The following is a 20,342-nucleotide window of genomic DNA, read 5'->3' on the forward strand; positions in this document are numbered from 1 at the left end:
TCACGGAAGAGGACGGCCTAGCAACCCGAGGATACCAGGTGGAAGACCTAGCATGGTTGAAGAACCCAAGCAAACCACTAGGTAAATGGGAGACTCTGGGGATCTGGCTCGACACGGCAGAAGCGGCACAGTGGATAATCAACAACGGCCTCCTGGTTGGACAAGGTACTTCGACAACATCATCCCGTACAGCGTGAAGCAGAAGAGATGCTATCGCTGCAACGATTTGGCCACTTGGCGTGGTCCTGCCAAGAACCAGCCCGATGTGGACAATGCACAGGATGGCATGAGCGCCGCAATTGCCCTCCGGGAGTAAGGGTGAAATGCCTTAACTGCAATGGGGACCATCCAACAGGGGACCGATCGTGTCCGACGCCCCTCTCACCCGGGTCTTCGCAATGACAGGGAAGAACCTTCGCGTTCTACAGTTGAACATTATGAAATCAAGGGCTGGAATGGAGGCCCTTATCAACGACTAGCGGGCCCGAAACCTAGATATATTACTCATCCAAGAACCATCGGTTACTGCATTTCAAACCTACGTGAACACAGCACATGGCGTCTCTACCAACCGAGCATTTCAGATGATACCACAAGACAGACCTCACCACGGGCGTGTCAAGCTGGTTGCACTTGTAGGGCAACTAGTGGTGGCACACCTTCAGCGACGAGCAGCTACCTCAACGTGGTGCTGAAGTCTAGTACATGGTAGGTGGTTGTTTTGAAAAAGTGGGATTGAACGCGGTGTTCGGGATCTACAGGTGGTCGGGATGTAGGTGGCCGAACCTATTGCAAACTTCTGTAACATCGTGCATTGAGAGTGCCATTAAAAAGAAAGAAAAGAAAATCTTTGTTAAGCAATTTATAGCCAAAGAAGCCCAAGCAGTTATCCTAGCCAGATACTGTTACTAGTACACTCCCATAATAAGCATACGCTTTTTCCAGTCCAACAAAGCAACACCAAACTTAATTGCTAGACTGTTACTAAGGAGTAAAGTAGTCTAGCCGTCGCCTTAGTTAACAGGACCTTCAAACCTGCCTCATCTCTAGCACCCCTGTCTTAATAATGGCTATCCAAGGCACCTACTATGTTGTTGTCGGTCAGAGTATCTGTCGAGGCAGACTCGGGATCAGGCAGTGAAGGATATAGTAGCGTTAACCGTGACGAAGCACCTAGCACCTCTGCTGAAGGTTTAGAGTTCTCTAGGTCGATGGCATTAAACGGCCCCTTCCCATGGCTATATAAAATATTAGAAATTGAACCATAAAAACACATTTAACAGTTAAACAGCAAGCACTCACTAGTATGCACACATGTGTTGCATAGATTAATGTCGCCCTAAAAGCCAATGTCGCACACAGCCCAGGTGATAGTTATACGAACACCTGTCACAGGTAATAATAATAACTCTCTCTGTGGGGTTATTAACCATGCAGGTTGTACAGCTCACTTTGGAGATGCTTTTGACTGCGGAAGCTACATAGCATAATATAATCCGTCCGCCCATAGGAAGTAGGCACAGCGAGCAACGCAAGTCAAGATGGCGAGACCTTAAACAGAATCTAATTTTTTCCCAATGCTTCGATGCTCACCCCTTGAATTCGATCTGTGTATAGGGCAGCGAATGGGGGGCTTTAAAATGGCTTGGTCTCTATTGTAAGGTCAATGATCTCGGGCGTGGCGGGAGTTCTTGGCCTTGGTGTACTAAAGAAGGCTGTTCTGTCAAGTGGAGAGGAGTAAAGTGCCGAGTGTAAAGGGCTAGAGCCCGTTTGACCTCTCGGGCCAATGTCCGTACTATCCCTGTTGTCCCTATTGTCCCTATTGTCCCCGTTGTCCCCGTTGTCCCCGTTGTCCCCATTGTCCCTATTGTCCCTACTGTCCCTTTTGGCCCATTGGCCCTCGATCCATGTCACGTGACTCCCGCCTTGTTTAAGTGCCGCTCATTTTCCTCTTCCTTTCTTCCTTTCTTCCTTTCTTCAACGGTTCCTTCTTGTACATAACCTATCTTGTAGGTTTTATGGGTTCAACCATTGACAGCTTTGGCACCACCACTTTAGTGAACCAAGTATCCACAAAGCAAGACAACACCCCGGAAGAGAGGGTGAAGACCAAGTAGTTGAGTGTGGATGAGAGTCATCGCTGGAGGACTTTATATACGTGTTATAATGCGTGCTCGGGTTAAGAGGCAGTATTAGTTAAGGTCTAGATTTGATATGAAACGAGTAGAATATCTTCTACAATTATTAGCTTTAAGAGAAATTCTGGAGAGCAGAACCAGCTTACATATACTAGAAAAGACATATTGCGAAATGCCAGGGCCCTTTAAACCACGGGATGTGTACTTATTTGCTTCAGAGCTTGCCATGCATTGTTCTAGAATCTGTATAGAGTACTCTCGCCAATGTTGGTGTGCCGCATTCACATACGACACTAATAATATAAAATGTGCCTCACTAAAGCCTGCCAAGGCTAATCAAACCACTGGTGGGTTTTCTGACTACCACAAGAATCATATTCTAGAATGTTCCTCTGAAGACCAAAGCAAAATTGTAACACAACGAGTGGAGCACTGGAAGAATCATAGTAGACAAAGGCAGTGGATATACCTTAGAAGAGAAGAAAACAGAGACAAAAGAAAAGCCTACCTTTTGTCTCACCAGATCTAATATCATGGATTTCAACTTCCACATACATATTCTGCTGATGCACCTCTATATATGTGCATAGGCCGTATTGATAACTCTCAAGATTCTTACCGAGCCATCGTTGGCCATTTCTCAATCTACCCATACCTAAAATTCTGCAATTCTTCAGCTCATATCCAACATGTAACATATTGTCGGGTAGGAGCTTCCCTGGGCTGCTTGAAAACTAGCAAGATAGTAACAACACGAATACAACTACTTGCAAGCATACCTAGTATTCACTGATATTTTTACTAGCCCATAGTATAGATCTAAGAAGCCAAATATGCTCACATCTTCGCAAAAACAGCCACAACTCTATTGCATTTATTGAATCCATTATATAAGACATAGTGCACTAGTACAAACAGTGTCACCGGTCATAATTGTATGGTGGATGTTGAATCCGTCCATGCAAGGCATAGTGTACAAATACAACCTGTGACACTCCCCAGATAGGCATATTCTTTGATGACAAGCTGCATCAGATTTAACATAACTCAAAAAAAGCCAATGCAGACTTCCACCAGCTCCATTTCCCCCTTATCAGACTAAGAACGATTGGAGCCAGATGAGATGCGCTCCCACTCGTCGGGGTAAATAATGCGATTGGAATCCGACGACTGATTGGGAGTAGGTTTCTCTGGCTCTCTAGCCGCCAAGCATGCTTTCTCGTCTTTGTATACATTTCCATCTTCCTCAGTGAATGGATACTGATTTTCAGCACAATACGCCTTGGTCCCTAAGACCTCCTCACTGCCGCGATTGAATGTTGCAAACTTGTTATCCGAGGCTGGATAGAATGGCTTCAGCGAGGCGTGGGCGGTTTTCTATTCCCGTCAAGTCAGTCGGATCGTTAACCAGCATGGACAGAATAAATTTAGGGATACAAACAGTTGGAGTAGAACTGGAAACTGGAGGCTCAGAGCCTGCCTTATTAGGCGATGCGTCTTGTGGCAACATTCTGGCAGCCAGGCACTGCTCGGGGCTGGCATAGTACTCGAGGCTGTTCTTATACCGTTCCTCTTCGCAGTATCTCTTGGTGCCACAGTCTGGCTCATAGCCACCTCGGTCACAGAAATCGGAGCCGCCAAACCAACGTAACTTGGAATCAGGCACCGTGGGCTGCGTCATCTATCCGACTAGTTAGGTCCGTTGCCTCAGCGAGAGCAGGCTCCGTGAGTAGCGCTTGCTTGGTTGGTTCCTTACAGCGTGCCTTATCTTCTCCTGACAGTCACTTGGAATGCGGCCCACGATGGTACGGATCAGCCCAGCATAGTCAGAAATGGTTTCCTCCGAGCCAAATGCAGCAAGAATAACCCGCTATACAAGGTCAGCTTGGCCCACAAGGGCATTATACTCATTCTCAGGACCACTTACCTGGCTCACCACTTTGCCTTGACAATTGTTATCCAGCTGGCCAACGTAGGAATCAAACTTGTGTTGATACTATGAAGCACCTGTCAATAAAGTTCAAATTCATAGTATATTTCGGAATCTGGTCTTACATCTTGCAAGGTTGCGGGAGGGTCATTGAGCTTCACATCTTTGAGCTCCTCCTGCCGAGCCTGTAGGGGTCCGGCCGCTGTAAGCCCGAGGATGTAAACACTGAAGGGCAGCCACGCAAGGTGCATCGTGTAATTTAAAAGTAGAGTATAAATTAAAAATGTGATCTGATTCTGAAAACTGACTTGCAGGGGTCGTGGGAGTTTATATAGGCGCAGGTTAATAACAAGCGCAATGAAACCAAGGGGATCAAATCTGTATAGCTCCACTATAACATCTGTGGATTTGTAAGGTCTAGCCAACCAGTTTCATAGAATGGAGCTATCTTCTATGTAACTGCGGGTTAAGTTCGAGGTTTCCGCTGGTAAAATGCGGGTGATTAACGTGGTGCCTGTTCTAGAATAATTCTAATTTTAAAGCTTTGCCTCTGTTATTGTGTGCTATACATAGTTTGATACTAGGCTATTAATCCAACTCCACTATGAAACATGTCATCCGCTTCCTCTCTGGCAGAAGCAGGCTTCGATATTCCTCACACAAGCTGGGGTTTTATCAGCCTTGGCGAACGTCTGTTATAGTATACACAGCAAGTTATACGTGTTTTCCAATTTGGAGATGCTGTTCCTACTATGGAGAACAGGGTACTTTCAAAACAAGGACTGTATATGTGCAAAGGGCTTCTTGCTGAATAAGCTAGTGCTGAGCAGGTCCAGTCTGTGAAATAATTGGGAAACAATATCAAACGTACTTTGCTACTCAGCATGCTTAATGCTGAAACTCCATATGACTAGAAGCCTGGGTTCTTAGTTGGCTGAATGATTTGTTTTGATATCTAATGTAGTAATCCTCTTACGTTAAAAGGCTTCTACAACAGGGCGATACTAATATTATGAGATACTCACATCAGCCTGGACTAGCCTTATCCAGATGTTTTTGTACAATCTGTGAAGCTTTATATAATTAATTAATCACTAAATGAATGCTATACTAGTAGTGATGGTGATCTAGGGGATATACAATTGACAGCTACCATAACTATAGTTATTGCTGTATGCCTACTTATAATCCAAATTAGATGTAGACAGGCTTCTAGCCCAATTTGGGGATAGAAATTGTTACATTAATATATATATATATATATATATAATATCAATTAGCTTGGAGAAGCATTTCCCCAACGTACATAAGAAACAGAAAAGAAAGTCTTTAACCCTCCCCAAGCATATTCAACTACAATCGACTCGAGTAATCACTCTGATGTCTACTGTGCCTCTGTGCTAAGGTATGCAATGACACTTTCAATAGAAGCCATGTTATCACCATACCGAGCCAGTACTTTTCCATCCTGGACAACCATATTTGTTGTCCCGATCGTGTTCAGTGCGTAAACCACCAGGCCAGGCACGCTTCCATCGACCCGGAAGATCTCACTCTGGCACTTCTCTGAAGAGGTAGCCTCCGAACACTTCGTCGAGTAGTTATTGAAGAAGCTGTACAGTCCCGCACCGTAGATGGCCACATCTCGGCTCTCGTGGATGCGGAGACCAAGAGCATTGCAGCTCCCTGGTTGGCAGTTGTTGAAGTCCGGGTCGTTCAGGGTGGAATTTGAAGGGAAGGGGCTACTCGCTGCGTCTGGGTTCGGTTGCCAGTATCTATTATAAAACAACAAATTTGTCAGTGTGTCTGTCTTGATGTAAGGTTCATCTGTAAATCAGGAATGACGTACGGGGTCTCCGTCTGAATGAATCCCGCCACGACGTTCTGGGCGCCGGAGAAATGGTATTGATACAGCGAATGGTGCTCAACAGAGGTTCCATAGCTATAATAAAGGATGGTCAGCGGCAGTCTATTAAATAGATGTGCACTGTCAGGTAGGTGTCCACTTACAGCCAAATATTCCGTCCCTCGACCAACAGTCCACGGCCGGTGTAGATCGAGATCCGTGTATCGGTTGGATCATCCAGGTCATGGTCTGCTGTCCAGATCCACACGTTCTCCAGATAGACGTTGGCCGCACTGCTGGTGACATGGACGGTGGTATGAGCTGCCTCACACTGAGCGGAAGGGGCGGCGGACGTCGGACATTGCGCGACTTGCAGCTCAGAACCGTCGAAGCCGCCAATGCGGGCATGGACGTCCCACATACCGGATCCCAGGGTAGCCTCCATGTTCCATTCGACGAGTACCGCGCCGGGGGTCGAGCCCTTAGTGCTCACCATCATGTCGGACCACTCGACGGATCCCGATTCCCCGGCTCGTCCAACCTGCACGACGGGAATTGGCTGGTCCTTGTTGGAGAACTTGCTGCCGCTACCCATGATCACCGGGAATGCCTCACCGACAATCCGGGAGCCCGGAGGAAGATAGATCGTGTCGGTGACACGATACACGCCCTGGTCGAAGAAGACGATCTTCTTGGACGACGCCGCGGACCGTAGCGCTGCTTGGATGGCAGCCGTGTCATCGGTGGTCCCATCTCCCATCGCACCAGTGCTTCGGATACTCACAAATGAGGCAACTGGGTATGATTCGTACTGAGGCTTTGCTCTGGTATAGTAACGCGAGGATCCGGGCGCCAGGAGGGAGGAGGGTCGTGTCGCCGGGGTCAGCGGGCCCTGGAAATTGGCAGGTCCGGACGGCGTGTATCGGTGGCCCTGGCCCCAGGCCTCAACGGTGATGCTGGTGGTAGAACCGGCAAGGACCGCACCACTGGAGCCATTGACGGCGATCGGGACGTTGTTAAGATTCACGTTCTCCAGGATCAAGCTTCCATTGCTCCATGCGGATTCTCTCCAGACGGTGTCCACGAAGACGGAACAGTCTCGAATGGTACTGTCGATGATGGCGATGGACCCTACCAGCTGATTACCCATGCCCCCATTGGTCATAGCCACAGCAGTAGTGCAGTTGGCAATGTTAACACCTTGGTAGGTCCATCCCCAATTCCACTGCTGCCAAATCCCGACCTGAGAGTTGGAGATGGAAAGGTTGCGAATGGTAAACTGCTGGTTTCCCAGGTTAGCGCCGTATTTCCCACCAGTAATCGTCACGTCGGTGATGAAACCACCGGAGCCTGTCAGTGTCAGTAAGAGGAGATCAGAATAGCACTGCAAAGACAAGAAAACACGCCTACCGTCTTCAATGAAGATACCCTGATGCTGCGTTCCCAAATCCGAGCTCAGCAGGATACGCACGTTTTGGATGCTGGTGGCCTGTCCAGTCGGCCAGTGGATGCCGCTAGCTTCCACGCTGGCGGGAATGGCAGTCAAGTCGAGCACCAGGTTTCGGATCTGCCGAAGAAATATATTCGTGGAAATCCAGCCCTGTTTGCCATCGCTCTGATACTGGTCCCCGTCGATTACCCAAGGGGCCGTGAATGATGCCGAGGCCTTGATGGTGGGAAGTGCGTTGGGGTTGCCGATCAGCTGAGTGAAGTAGAAGTCGATGATCGGAGCCGAGACAATGTAGGTGCCAGCTGGGAAATACACGATCGCAGGAGTCGTCGTTGACGTCCGACGACCGGCAGGGCCGAACCGGCCACCGTCGCTGATGGCTCTATTAATTGCGGTTGTATCGTCGGTGACTCCGTCGCCTACATGATGTTCGTTTATTAGTTGATAGACACGGTTAGGGTAAAGCAGGACAGTGTACGCACCCTTAGCGCCGTAGTCCTTGACGTTACGGAACACCTGGTAGCCGGACTGGTTGGCGTTGAAAGCAGCAACTCCTTGATGGGTTATGTCGGCCAGCCAGTAGGAACCTGGAGAGACTCTCGGAGTCGTAGAGGGGGAAGCGACAGGGCTGGAAGCACTTGGGCTGGGAGAAACACGGCTGGAAGGAACACGGCTGGAAGGAACACGGCTGGAAGGAACACGGCTGGAAGGAACACGGCTGGAAGGAACACGGCTAGAAGGAACACGGCTAGAAGGAACACGGCTGTGAGAAACATGACCGTGGGAGTTATGGCCGTGAGAAGTATGGCTAGGAGAAGCACGGCTAGGAGAAATCGGGCTGGCGGAGGCAGAAACTGAGCCCACCACCGGGCTCGAGCCCGAGCCTGACGATGTCAACCATCCGATCAGAGACGTTTGCGTGTGCGTGTCCAGTTCGGTGTTCGCACTCTTGGATAGGAGACCGCTGAGTTCAGTCACACTCTCCTCCGAAAGGCTGGTGACATCGGCACCGGCGGCCGCCGCAACTAGAGCCCCGACAATGGTAGGACTGACGCCGTCACGCTTAGGGCCGGCGAGGAATGTGGTAACAGCTAGTTTGGATGTGGTATCCAGGCGAACAGAGCGGGTTCCCGAGAAGGATGTGCGTTTGTATAGCCAATAGATGACCGTGCCTTTCAAGGTGGCGTCCAAGGGGCTGTCAGGGGCGGCGAGAAAACGGCCCAACTGGGTCGCAGCATGTTCCGATAGAGACGATGCCCGATCCCCCTGTACGCCAGACTGGAGTGAGGCACGAACAGCAGGATTTAGCTCTGTGGCAGCGGGAGTAGACAAGAAGGATGACAGAAGAGATTGAGCGACAGGGCGAAGCTGTCCCGAAGGAGATACGCGGGACGAAACGACTGCCCTTAAAGATATCGAGACCCGGATACTCTCGGGGGATTCACCGGATGGGATGCTGATCCCTTCCACAGCGTTGGATAGCCACTCCTTGACGAGAGTGATGACATTCTTATCCCAGGTAGAAGAAGACTGAGAAAGAAAGGCGGACAGGGCGGAGCGGGATTCCACGCTCAGAGCGGAGGCAGCACCACCCAATGCCGCAGCGCGCAGACCAGCGGTAATGTCCGCTCCGAGCTTGTCCGTAGTGGTCCTCGAGAGAAATGCCGAGAGAGAAGCCTGGGCGCTGGGGTTGAGAACGGAAGGAGCACGAACGCCTGCATTTTTGGCAATGATTCTATCATGCCCGACAACAATGCCACCAGCGGCAGCAACTCGCACACTGGAGGAGATAAGCAGAGCCAATTTAGCCTGGTCCTCTGCGGATATGACTGCAGCCGAGCTGCCGACACACCACCCGCGATTGAAGTTCTCACGGACTGTGGGACGAGGACGTCGGTCGTTTTCTCAAGCCAGGCCAGGAGCTGGGTTTTGGCCTGGACCTCGACCCGACCGGCTGCCACACCCATGCCACAGAGGGCTAAGGCTCCAGCACCCTGAGGACCGAGTCCGACGAGCACAGTTTCCTCTGGCTTGGTACTCACTCCATTCGTTGTATTACCCTTGAAGATAGCACTGGTGTTGCCCCTTCCCACAGCTGCCGATGACGTCAAAGTAAGGGTCGAAGATGTCGGACGACTTGTTGGAACTGGCTTGCTCACTGAGGTTGGAATCGATGAAGGCAGAGTGGACGAGGGCGTGAGAGGAGCCGTTGCCCTAGCGCTAGCACTGGAACTGGACAGAGATGAAACAGATGAGATTGAAACTTTCTGGGATGCCGCAGCTGCCCAACAGGTAAGCATCCTTGTTAGGAAGTTATATTCGCACAAGGATGGACTAACCTCCTTTACAGAATGTATCGGCAATTCCCACAGCTGACTGCCAGGATTCCTTGCATGCACCAATAGTGCAATCGCGGATTCCAAACTTAAAATTTGCTGTTCCGCAGAGACAAGTTATATCATCGCTACTACAACCCAGCTCCACTGCCTTTCCCAGCATATCGTTGATACACCGTTGCTATACCTAATCAGTTCCTGCTATGATCGCCAGCAAATCTGTCCCGAAAAGACTCACTTGACATTCTCCTGGACCACCAGGTCTCTGGGCTGCGCTCTGAATAGAAGCGAGCCCGATCAAGATGGCCACCGCGGCTCTCATGGTCCTATCCCTGACGCTGGTTGGACAGTTGCTCGGATATAAAGACCAGTGACAGGCGGGAGAAACAGTTCTGCGACCCAAATATGGGTGATATGTGATGAGGAACGAAACAAGGCAAGCACGAGCAGTGTAGTAACGGATTCTTATAACAGCTGTGGAATAGCGAACACCATACGAACCTCATATCTCTGCGCCAAGACTGTAATAGTTGAATAGCCACGCTACTTGGAATAAGATTAGGGTTTTCAGAGTGGAGATATCTCCTCAGGTCTAGAAGCGGGGAATTGAAGTTATTGGTGCAGTATATTTACTCGGTTTATACACGATTATAAATCAGTTTCATGCATTTGTTCGCTGTTTCACACAGACTTGCAACCAGAAAAAGTAAGATCAATACATTCCTAGGACAAATCGAACATCATGATAGACGAGCCACCCTGAGCTGTCTGTGGGCTTTCCCACGTCCTACGGTTGTACACAGAAGTACGAAACAGAAAGATGGCACCAAACAGCACCACAGACCAAAGTCGACCTCACAGTTAGAGCGTGGGCCACATGCTTTTTGGCCAGACGTTTCTGGCTTCCTGGCAGGAAAATTACTAGGAAACGAATGTAGGCTAGGACTGCTCCGTTCTGTATCAGTAATCTCCTAGGGGCCAGAACGGGCTGTGGGCCGTGGTAGGCGATGCACAATGTGAAACATCTAAAATGAACTAACATACTACGCATGCTTCGCGAATATTCCGCCCATATTATGCCAAGGATAGGAGTAAAAAACTTTAATACGTTAATCATAGAGCTATAAACCCAGTTGTTCTGCGAACCCCTCGAGCAATGCGCCGCTAGGGCAGGGACTAAATGAGGAACACTGTACAAACAACCAGAAATGGGAAAAGTTCCATAATAGAGAGGAAGAGAGGAAAGAGAAGAAACGATAAATGGTTAGGTAACAGTATCCACTACATCTCCATAGAGTTTCCACGAGGGAAAATCTCATGCCTGGCAAATAGCCTAATATTCTCTCTGTGTACCTGCGTTAGCGGCCCACTATGAAACCCTATTCGAGTGACCATATGGCACCATATATAGTTAATGCTAGGTATTAATTAGGTATTGCCGTAATTATTCCATTGTCATTCCAAGTGGGGTAGTGAGTGATAGTAGTATATAATGCTGTTTAATTAAGCTTGTCTTTAGTGGCAACGGTCTTACTAGTATGGATTTGCTGTACCTTAAGACAAGTAGCGTGATATTTCTAGATCTTTGCTCTGAATCAAGGCTCGATCAAGTAAATCATAAAGTTATACCGCCCTTATTCTGTATAGAATTAGATTAAGTTTTTAATTAATCTAATATTTACCTTCTATTGCCAAGCTCTTGGTTTCGAAGTAATAATCAACGGGATTACGTATGTACTAAGCGATAACTAGTTCGTTAAATTATAGTTAACTACGTAATATTTTAGGCAACAAACTAGTCCTAATTTGGTATAAAGAATATTATCAAAAACCGACTTTGTAAGGCGTGTAAACCCGGCAAAGAATCGCTCGGCAAAATTGAGCACGGAAGACTTCGTAGGACGCAGCGAGATCATTCCGTGCGAAGAGAAAATGTAAAACCGTATAAAATCCTTCACCGTCGCAAGGTCAGGTGCTGGTTGTCCTTCGTGAAGGCCTTCACCTCGGAGCTTCTCATCCTTTTCGGATGCCCATCTAAAAAGCAAGTGAAATGGAGAGTCAGCAGGACGGACGGCAGGAGATGAAAGGCAACAACAACACTTACAAGACATAAACTGACAGAACCTTGTCCTGGAGACTGAGGGATTCATCAGAATAATGATATTCACAGCGATGCTGGTCTTGTTCCCGGTTCGCTCCTCGAACGTAGCCGTTTGCTGCCGCAACAGCCCGTCTGTCAACCTTTTGTTTTCCTCCCTTGGACATTGTGTGGCAGAATCCAGGCTAATTCTTTTATTCAACGTATCGTCGACCAGGAATAATCGTAGTTTGAGACTCAGAAATAAATATGCAGCCTAAAAGGAGAGAGAAAAGGAAAAAACACGTTGCACGACCTCAGGAGGCTTCAGGGGGGTAAAAGAGAGAAGAGAAATGGACTTCGTCCCCCATTTCTCGGGGGACAGCTGTGGGCCAGCTTTCCACAGCCATGCCTGTAATCTCATTTAGCCAGTACATCCTAACCGTCTTGGTGAAGCAACTAAAGAGCCGGTGTCGGCACGAAGAGAGTATGGGTGAGTGAAGGGTGAGTTGTTGGTGATGATGGGTGAGCGAATCACCTTTGAGGGTGATTAAGTCACGTGGATCACCCTCCCCACCCTCTTAAAGCGGCAACGGCCGAATGAGGCAGGAGGGAGGTGCGGGCAGTTCTTTGCACGATAGATTTACCTAACTAGGAAGTAGATGTCATTCGGTGCAAACACTAGGAATCACAGTATCTCAACCAACTGAGTCTCTTACATTCCTATCTGGGTGCTCCACACACCCTCAATGATTCAAGGGTTGAACGGCTTCATATTCCCGCACTGCTAAGTCGGGCGGATCATCTTATTTCCGTAACAGTCCAAGCTTTGGGCTGGCGGCTGCGTGAGTAATGGCCAAGCCGCCTTGCTGCGGCGTAATAACGATGTAGCGCACGAGGACTTTGAGATCCACGCCCGCAGCATCGTCGGTGTCGGTTAATGCTGTTCAAGAAGCCGGAAGCGACAAGCTAGGATTTGACCCCGTTGATGGCGTAGTGGGTTCAATTCAATTAAATTCAATTCAAAGTTCTATTGACCATTTGCAGGCCGATGAGGCGATTAGCTATGCGGGCGCTTCGCTAATATGATACGTACTTGATTTATCAAAGACAAAATGCGGCCAACCTCGTCGCACTCGTGGTCCACAGTCATAATTTCTCCAAAACACCAGTTGGCTCCCAGTACTTGTCAGCCCTACTTAAGTGGCGACTGCAATTTTTTCTGCTTATTGATTATTATATCGATAGTATTTCACCTGTCATAGTTTAGGAATAAGTAACTATTACTGGATCCGTTATAATCCGGAAACCACTGACTACACAATCACATTGTCACAGCTACCTGACCCCAGGGTCCATAGTAGTACTACTAACAGGAGCATACAGTGTTATGGATTCAGGGAAAGATAGCAATTGAAAGGTGACAACTGACAAGACGTAGATTGAGCAGTATCTTGCCTGAATAGTTACAGGAAAAGAGGGAAGTCTCTGGGGTTAAAAATCCCGCACGCTTGTCAAGGCGCTAGCTATACACAAGCTATGCGCCATATCTTCAACACCTAGGAAAACATAAGCTTAACTAGCCAGAAGATAATGAACCCGACTGTAGGTAAGGTTGTTTACATTCTAGTATATAGAGTACTTACTGCGCATCACACAGGAACAGCACAGCGGCGGCACTGCTCCGGTACTAGAACGAGAACGGCAATGGTCTTGGCGTCCGTAGTTTTTTGCTCAGTAAGGCTCTTCCCAGAAAAATCACTAGATAATATCTTATGGTGGCCATCGGTAAAAGTAGCTAAGTATTATGCGGGGCTCTGTTCACTACACTCTGCAGCCATGAGTGAATCCTTGAAGCCCACAACACACACGCACAACACCGATGCAAAATGTTGGAGGATCATCTCGTCCACCGCTTCCCATTTCGGGTTAGCCCCTGACACCTGTATGTAAAGTAATAGAGTAGATCCCCTCAGGGAGTGAGGAATCAATCTTCTGATCGCTTAAGGATCATCACATTGATACAAAAGCATGTGCCAGATAGAAAATTGGAGGGTCTTCCGATCCGACGCGATCCATGCTGTGCAAGCCCGAAGGCTCCGTTTCGGCCATTGACCCACCCCGACGCACATTCCAGGCCCACCCCGCTCTCAGCCTTCCGATAGCAGATGCAAGCAGACCTCCTTATGTTACTAGGAACCAACTCCAGTATCCATAGCGACATAACTGCAATATAAAATCCATCCGTCTTTCAGTTCTTATTCCTCCGCAGTCCCATGCTCCTTAGAGCAATCAAAAAGCAATAAACAACTATTTCTCTTCTCGCTACACGTCTACGCGGCTATCGGAACAATAGAAGATGGCAGTTTTCGACACATCTCTCGCTGAGCTCGTCAGGCACGCTCGCACACACTCATCATACTATCGCTCTCTATATTCCAGCTTGCTGGCGGAGCCTCCGCTCTCTTCGCCTGCATAATTCTCTCAGGCAACTGAGGCTCTTCCGCTCCTAATGTCCTTCCAGAGAGTGTCTAATTCGTAAGATGCAAAATGACAAAAATAGGGCGCACATAAATGTGCCGGTATAGCAATTCGGATCACATCTCTAACCGATCTCTGCATTGCATAAGTCATGTGTGCCATGCAGCCATTGTAGCGAACAGGGAAGAGAGGGGGCAGGCTATACCAGCTACACGGAAGTAGTCTACGACGGAATTGAATGCGGGCATAACACACTATTGTCAATCATATTATATCTCTATCGTATACAGGATGTGTATAACGGCTAAAGTATTCAGAGGGTGCGGTCCACGAAGCCTCTGTGGGATTTCACTAGATAACCAATCAAGTGGCCGCCTAACTATCCTATTTGGAGCCATTTTGCAGAGGAGAAAGAAGTAAACCTGCAGTATGTTGAAAAACGTTGGGCCCTTAACATTGGGGAAAGTTATCAAGAACCGCTTCTCCAAGGGTATACACCATGAGAAAAAGAAACAGTTGCGTGAGACAGGTGCACAGATTGCAAAGGACTCTAATAATACAGGAAACACTGATGAGTCGTCCGAAAAGAAAGCCGCTGCAGTTGTTACCGCGCATGCTCCGTCCTCTACTGTGCCAGAAGAGGAATGGAAGACTGCGTGCAGAGCCTCGAGGACGGCTAGTTGGGGAACAGTCTTCTATCTGATTACCCCGGATATATCTCGGTTGGTCATCGTGCCCGTAAGTGTTGAGTGCTTTCTTTTCCCCCGCCCCCATGACAGAATATATATGTGGGTCCCAGACTAACATATACCTGTCAGATATTCGGGCTAATCCCGAAGAGGAAATAGAGTACGATTGGTAAAAAGGTCTTATTTGAATGAATTGAGCTGGTTGGGCTCCTTTTTGATCATATTCTTGTCGATGATTATTTTGTTGTGTGCTCCATGGGGCTTTTACCCCGATCTAGTCACATGATTCTGGTCCACCCACAGCCATATAATTTGACAATATCTAGATTTGTCTTCGCTAGTGTGGGTTATGGTCCCTCTACAGCACTCTATATCGTATTCGGTATGGCCGCTAGCCTCAGCGGCTGCATCCTCTGGAAGGTGTTCCTAGCCCTCGATTCCTCTCGGTACCCCATGATTAGTTTTGGCGACACCTACTTCCGCGTATATGGGCCTAAGTGGCGTCACTTTATTAATGTTACCCAGTCGCTACAGCAATTTATGACCGTAGCTGTGCTAATTCTTGGGAACGCCCAGAATCTGGCCCAGTTATCAAGTAATAAAATCTGTTTCGCGGTTTGCATGATCATCTGTATGGTGGTCGGAATGGTATTAGGAAGCATTCGAAGTCTACAACGTCTTGGGTGGTTGAGTAATGCGGCCGTGTGACTGAATATTGCTAGCTTTATCCTTATGTAAGTATCCTTATGTGAGCCAAAGGACCAAGCCCCCATATATCTGGCAATAATGTTAATCGGGGGTATGAAGAATGATTGCGTGCTCCCACTTCGGAATCGACTACCAGGCTGTCATCTCGTCCACACGGATTAACAGAATTGAAGCCGTAAAGAGATTTGCCGGCCCGCGTCCAGACCAGTACCAGCAACAGGCTACTGGTTTTACGGGACAGTTCAACGGCGTTGACCAGCTTGTTTGTATGTTAACGTGCCAATCAACTTCTATATCCTGCTACTGATGACTTGGATAGATAGTTGGGGAGGTGCTATACTCTTTATTGCCTTCTTAGCTGAAATGTGACACCCTTGGGACTCTTGGAAGGGCCTTCTAATTGCACAGACATTTATTCGTGTTGTCTGTATCTTCTTTGGTGCTTTTGTAAGTTATACGTTCTCACTCTAAGTCCTGTATTGGGCCAGAAGAAAACTAATAGAAGGTCTACGGCCACTGTGGCCAATACTCTATTTCAAATATCAACAACGTTGTCCAGCCTAAAGGTATACAACTAGCCGGCAATATCCTAAGCCTGATAGTTTCTTTTATAGCATGTGGTACAGCCTCTTATATAATATTTCAAGTTGACATTACTAACATATCATCAGTGCTCTACTTCAACGTAGGCATGAAAACAGTCTACCAAGAAGTGTTTCAAGAACTCCTCCATTTTCCTATAATCACAACCAAGAAGGGCCGCATCCTCTGGCTTATTCTAGGCTGTGTCTATTGGATTGTTGCCTTTATCGTTGCTACCGCCGTGCCCAACCTGAATGGCATCTCCTCTCTGGTCGGTGCTTTTCTTATTCTTAATTTTACCCACACGTTCCCAGTGTTCCTCTATATCCGGTTCCGATGCCAGATGGGCGCTGCTCTACCAGGCGAGGGGTTTGACCCTAGTCACCCTACTACGGGAATTACAACACGCCACGACAATTGCTGGAAACGCTGGATAAGAGGTTTCAAAAAGAACTGGCATATTAATACTCTCAGCATTCTATACTTCTTAGCTGGGCTTGCATGCTCGGGAATGGGATCATGGGCCGCAATTGAGGACTTGATTGAGATATTTGGGCCTGGGGGTACTGTTGCGACCAGTCTGGCCACCTTGGTGAGCGGGGTGAATGCTAGAGGTGACCATCGCGCGATGGTCGCCTGATCGCGCGCGACTCACGCTCGGTCTCGTAGGCGCGCACGTACAGCGGATATTTCAGCCGACGCAACTCCCCTCCTCGATTTGCATGAAGAGCATCATTGTATTCCAGTCTGCACTCGATGGTAATGACTTGGTTTAGTCCGTTATTTGGTCCTTGGGATTTGACTACAATCCCCTTTGAAAATCTCTGATCAGAAAAGGTCAAGCAAGACAAAGACATCCAAGTTCAGACAACGCCTCTTGTCATGGACCAGAGAACCAGAAGACCCTAACTGGTCGAGTCACAAACAAGCAATATCCCCCTTCAACTTCCGTTTCGGGAACACAGAGCGAGGGTCTCGCGACGTATATCCATTGCGGTGTTTAAGGCAAATCCCACGGTCCACCCGAATCAGATTATGGAGTTCCACAGAGGAATATTAGAAATCACCATGGTCCAGGCTCGGAATGTGGTGACAAAGGGCCTAGCTTGGTCCGAAGATGATCGATCAGTTTGACACGTATCCCCTATCATTACGTTATCATTGGCACCCCATGTAAAAATTCCCCCAGTACTCTCTGTATGGTCACTATCTTTACAATAACTACGGAATCAGTCATGGCCAGCACACTTTGGAACCCGTCCATGAATAAGGCTTCACGGCCGTACCGTCGGCTTCGGAGAAGGTCGTAGACCCAGCCTTCAAGCTGCGAGCCCCTCCCTGCCGCCGGCGTGTCAATGACTCCAGTCCCCAATACGTCGTTGGCTCGTCGGGTTCAGGACTATGCTCGAGAGCATCTCCCAGCATGTCTGACGATGAAGTACTACTATGTCCGGGACTCGCAGTTTGCGGACGAAACCTACTTCCTTACTGTATTTTGCATGATATCGGCACCACGCCAGAGGCTCTCGGCACCACTCATCTCGGCTTCGAGATTTACAGTGGTCTGTTGGCTCTAGACGTGCTGCAGTGCCCGGTTGAAGTTCCCTATTCCGTCTCCCCGAGGGCATAGGCCGAGGGGGCAGCTGAAGCCATCATTCGCCATCAAGATCCCTGCAAGATGGGATCCATTACCACAGTAGGACAGTTGATCCCGCTGGCCTCCATCCTCGGTTAGTATTGCAATCCCTCGTGGCTCGAAGATGAAGATAATAATGTAACGGGACAGCCACTGGGTAGATAGTACGGGTGTGCATTCGCAGTTGGTGCACCACGATACTGTGCGCTATGCCATCCAGCATTTCCCGCCGTTGCGGTGGAGCGAATTGTTTTGGCAACACGGTGCTTCAAGAGAACCGGCACAAACCCTGGGCTCACACCACGACTCTGGGTGAGGATGATTTCCCAGACAACATTCTGGGTAATGCACATGCTGCGCCGTTCGAGCAGAACGAGCGATAGTGCCGAATACGAGGTCGGGAATAGGACAGAATTGTTTTCCACACCGAAAGTAGCATGACTTTTACCGTTAAATGAGATGTATAGTACACATCTGGGCCGATCGCCCCCTTCCTAGTCAGGTGTTCCGGCCTGAGGCGAATACCTGGTAGCAATTGAGTCTTAATTATGATCACGCTTATTGTAGACAACGGGCTGCTTCTTATGATCTTCGGGTTGAGTATCCTTCCTCTCGCACATATGAGGCCCACTCACCCCTCCTAGAGAAAGCAATCGCGACATGAATCGGGGATGTTGCAGGCCGTGAAGTCCGAGAGGGTGAAGGCAGCAATGACGACGTACTTGACCCGCCCTGCCACGACAGTCATCGCGAGTTGTGGACCAATTCCCCGGTTATCCAGACTATAAATACGAGCCTTATCCGACAATCTTCTTCCCATAGTACGTCTATCCAATGAATTCCTCTTCTCTTACCCTAGATTATGGCCATCACGGAGCTTGCCCTCCTCCGTCTCAAATCACCCGGAGATCGCACGGTCCGATCTGTGTTGCGACCTGCAATCTAGGCACAGGCTACGCACTCAACGCTTCCCGTCTATCTTCTAACCTAGATCGAAGACCCGTCGTATGTCTACTTGCTGGGTGGATGGGAGTCGACCACGACATATTTCGACGACTGGGTTCCGGGAGAGACAAACTAACGACTAATGAGCTCCAGGGCCATGTGGAGTGGATAGTGCATATCGACATCAATCCTCGTGAAGCCAAGACGCACGAGCGAATCCCACTGGACGCGCCGATGATAGCGATCAGGCGATATTTCCTGACGATGGGACAACGGGACGCATTTCTACAGTTGTTTCATGTGATCAAGGGACGTCCCCTGACAATTATTGCGCTGCGGACTCTGCAGGGAGGCTTGCGAATGGAACTGAGGGAAACGACAGCAGGTGGACAGGGGAATCGGGAGTTTGTGCTGTTCAGTGGGTGGGATGACGTAACGGTGAATGGTTGGGTTGAAGAGTCGGGATTTGAGGAATTTGTCCGGGAGGCGCTGGCAGGGACAGATATCAAGCACGTGGGGCTATGGGAGGGGACGGACAGGCCAGAGGAAGAAGGGAGTTGTTGAGCATTCACGAATGAGGGATTTCGAGTATATCAAGTAGGCTACTGGCTCGGTGTGGTCAGAAAATAACTTGGTGTAACTAGGTATATAGAATGTCAGAGCTCATAGATATGAGCGCTATTCGGCTTCATGGATCCTTGATCAATTGATTGACTATCTTGGCTAATTTACATGAAGGTGCTTTCACCCATGTGGGAGGTCGCTTACTGTCAGATATACGGCTAATCCCGAAGAGGAAATAGAGTACGATTGGTGAAAAGGTCTTATTTGAATGAATTGAGCTGGTTGGGCTCTTCTTGATTATTCTTCTTGGTTATTCTTGATTGATTATTTTGTTGTGTGCTCCACGGGGGTTTTACCCCGATCCAGTCACATGATTCTGGTCCACCAACGGCCATATTATTTGACACTTACTAGGGGCGCTAGGCCTATTTAGTAAGCGGTAACCTCGACATAGAACAAGCATCATGTATACCTTTCTTACCATTGTAGCCCTAGGATTCCGGCCCAAGCAGAGGTCTTCAAACAGTCTTTCAAAAGATATAGATTAATATCTGCAGCTAGTCCCGCGGACCGCTGTTTAATAAATCACTTAAGGTTAAGGCAAGGGATACTAAGCGAGCCAATAATAGATTAATATATTAAATTATACATTAATTCACATGCTGCAAGTTTCCTATGATGCTTGCCTGAATAGATTGGGGCATCGTAGCCATGAAAGTCAGGCATCTGACCCTTTGAGACTACTAAATAAACGTAAGTTTAGAATTCGATTCACGCAGAAAGAGATCTTTCTTATCCGACAGTTCTATGTAGAGGGTAGATTTAATAATAATTATAAAATAATCTGCGTCTTTCCTCGTGCCAGTACTCACGGTTGTCAAAACAGCACTGCTGCACTAAGGTGCTGTCGCACAAAGGATCTGTACAAATGAATATTGATCCTGAAGAAATGCCCAAGCT

General features: G+C 48.3%; 6 protein-coding genes across 6 annotated transcripts; 4 read left to right on the forward strand and 2 right to left on the reverse strand.

The window, feature by feature from the left end:
• Positions 1 to 85: 85 nt before the first annotated feature.
• ATNIH1004_005879 (uncharacterized protein) lies at positions 86 to 479 on the forward strand (the record flags this gene model as incomplete). The annotated part of the gene is made up of 2 exons (XM_033570518.1): positions 86 to 312; positions 356 to 479. 2 exons carry the CDS (start codon positions 86 to 88, stop codon positions 477 to 479), a joined length of 351 nt encoding a protein of 116 aa, XP_033426550.1.
• Positions 480 to 3,236: 2,757 nt separating this feature from the next.
• Positions 3,237 to 4,319, reverse strand: ATNIH1004_005880 (uncharacterized protein; the record flags this gene model as incomplete). The annotated part of the gene is made up of 5 exons (XM_033570519.1): positions 3,237 to 3,515; positions 3,580 to 3,819; positions 3,895 to 4,008; positions 4,066 to 4,134; positions 4,194 to 4,319. The coding sequence occupies 5 exons, from the start codon at positions 4,317 to 4,319 to the stop codon at positions 3,237 to 3,239; spliced, it is 828 nt and encodes a 275-aa protein (XP_033426551.1).
• Positions 4,320 to 5,452: 1,133 nt separating this feature from the next.
• Positions 5,453 to 11,965, reverse strand: ATNIH1004_005881 (uncharacterized protein; the record flags this gene model as incomplete). The annotated part of the gene is made up of 11 exons (XM_033570520.1): positions 5,453 to 5,843; positions 5,918 to 6,010; positions 6,079 to 7,264; positions 7,325 to 7,783; positions 7,847 to 9,144; positions 9,243 to 9,645; positions 9,704 to 9,881; positions 9,939 to 9,977; positions 10,202 to 10,243; positions 11,497 to 11,734; positions 11,805 to 11,965. The coding sequence occupies 11 exons, from the start codon at positions 11,963 to 11,965 to the stop codon at positions 5,453 to 5,455; spliced, it is 4,488 nt and encodes a 1,495-aa protein (XP_033426552.1).
• A 2,722-nt stretch (positions 11,966 to 14,687) lies between these two features.
• Positions 14,688 to 16,877, forward strand: ATNIH1004_005882 (uncharacterized protein; the record flags this gene model as incomplete). Its single annotated transcript, XM_033570521.1, has 5 exons — positions 14,688 to 14,996; positions 15,058 to 15,107; positions 15,274 to 15,595; positions 15,792 to 15,921; positions 16,327 to 16,877. 5 exons carry the CDS (start codon positions 14,688 to 14,690, stop codon positions 16,875 to 16,877), a joined length of 1,362 nt encoding a protein of 453 aa, XP_033426553.1.
• Positions 16,878 to 17,592: 715 nt separating this feature from the next.
• On the forward strand, positions 17,593 to 18,256 carry ATNIH1004_005883 (uncharacterized protein; the record flags this gene model as incomplete). The annotated part of the gene is made up of 3 exons (XM_033570522.1): positions 17,593 to 17,799; positions 17,868 to 17,967; positions 18,039 to 18,256. The coding sequence occupies 3 exons, from the start codon at positions 17,593 to 17,595 to the stop codon at positions 18,254 to 18,256; spliced, it is 525 nt and encodes a 174-aa protein (XP_033426554.1).
• Positions 18,257 to 18,735: 479 nt separating this feature from the next.
• ATNIH1004_005884 (uncharacterized protein) lies at positions 18,736 to 19,382 on the forward strand (the record flags this gene model as incomplete). The annotated part of the gene is made up of 3 exons (XM_033570523.1): positions 18,736 to 18,789; positions 18,865 to 18,933; positions 18,972 to 19,382. 3 exons carry the CDS (start codon positions 18,736 to 18,738, stop codon positions 19,380 to 19,382), a joined length of 534 nt encoding a protein of 177 aa, XP_033426555.1.
• Between the last annotated feature and the right edge of the window lie 960 nt (positions 19,383 to 20,342).

Source organism: Aspergillus tanneri (assembly GCF_003426965.1).
Source record: "Aspergillus tanneri strain NIH1004 chromosome Unknown AapTan_4_pilon_pilon_pilon, whole genome shotgun sequence".
NCBI classification, from domain to species: domain Eukaryota; kingdom Fungi; phylum Ascomycota; class Eurotiomycetes; order Eurotiales; family Aspergillaceae; genus Aspergillus; species Aspergillus tanneri.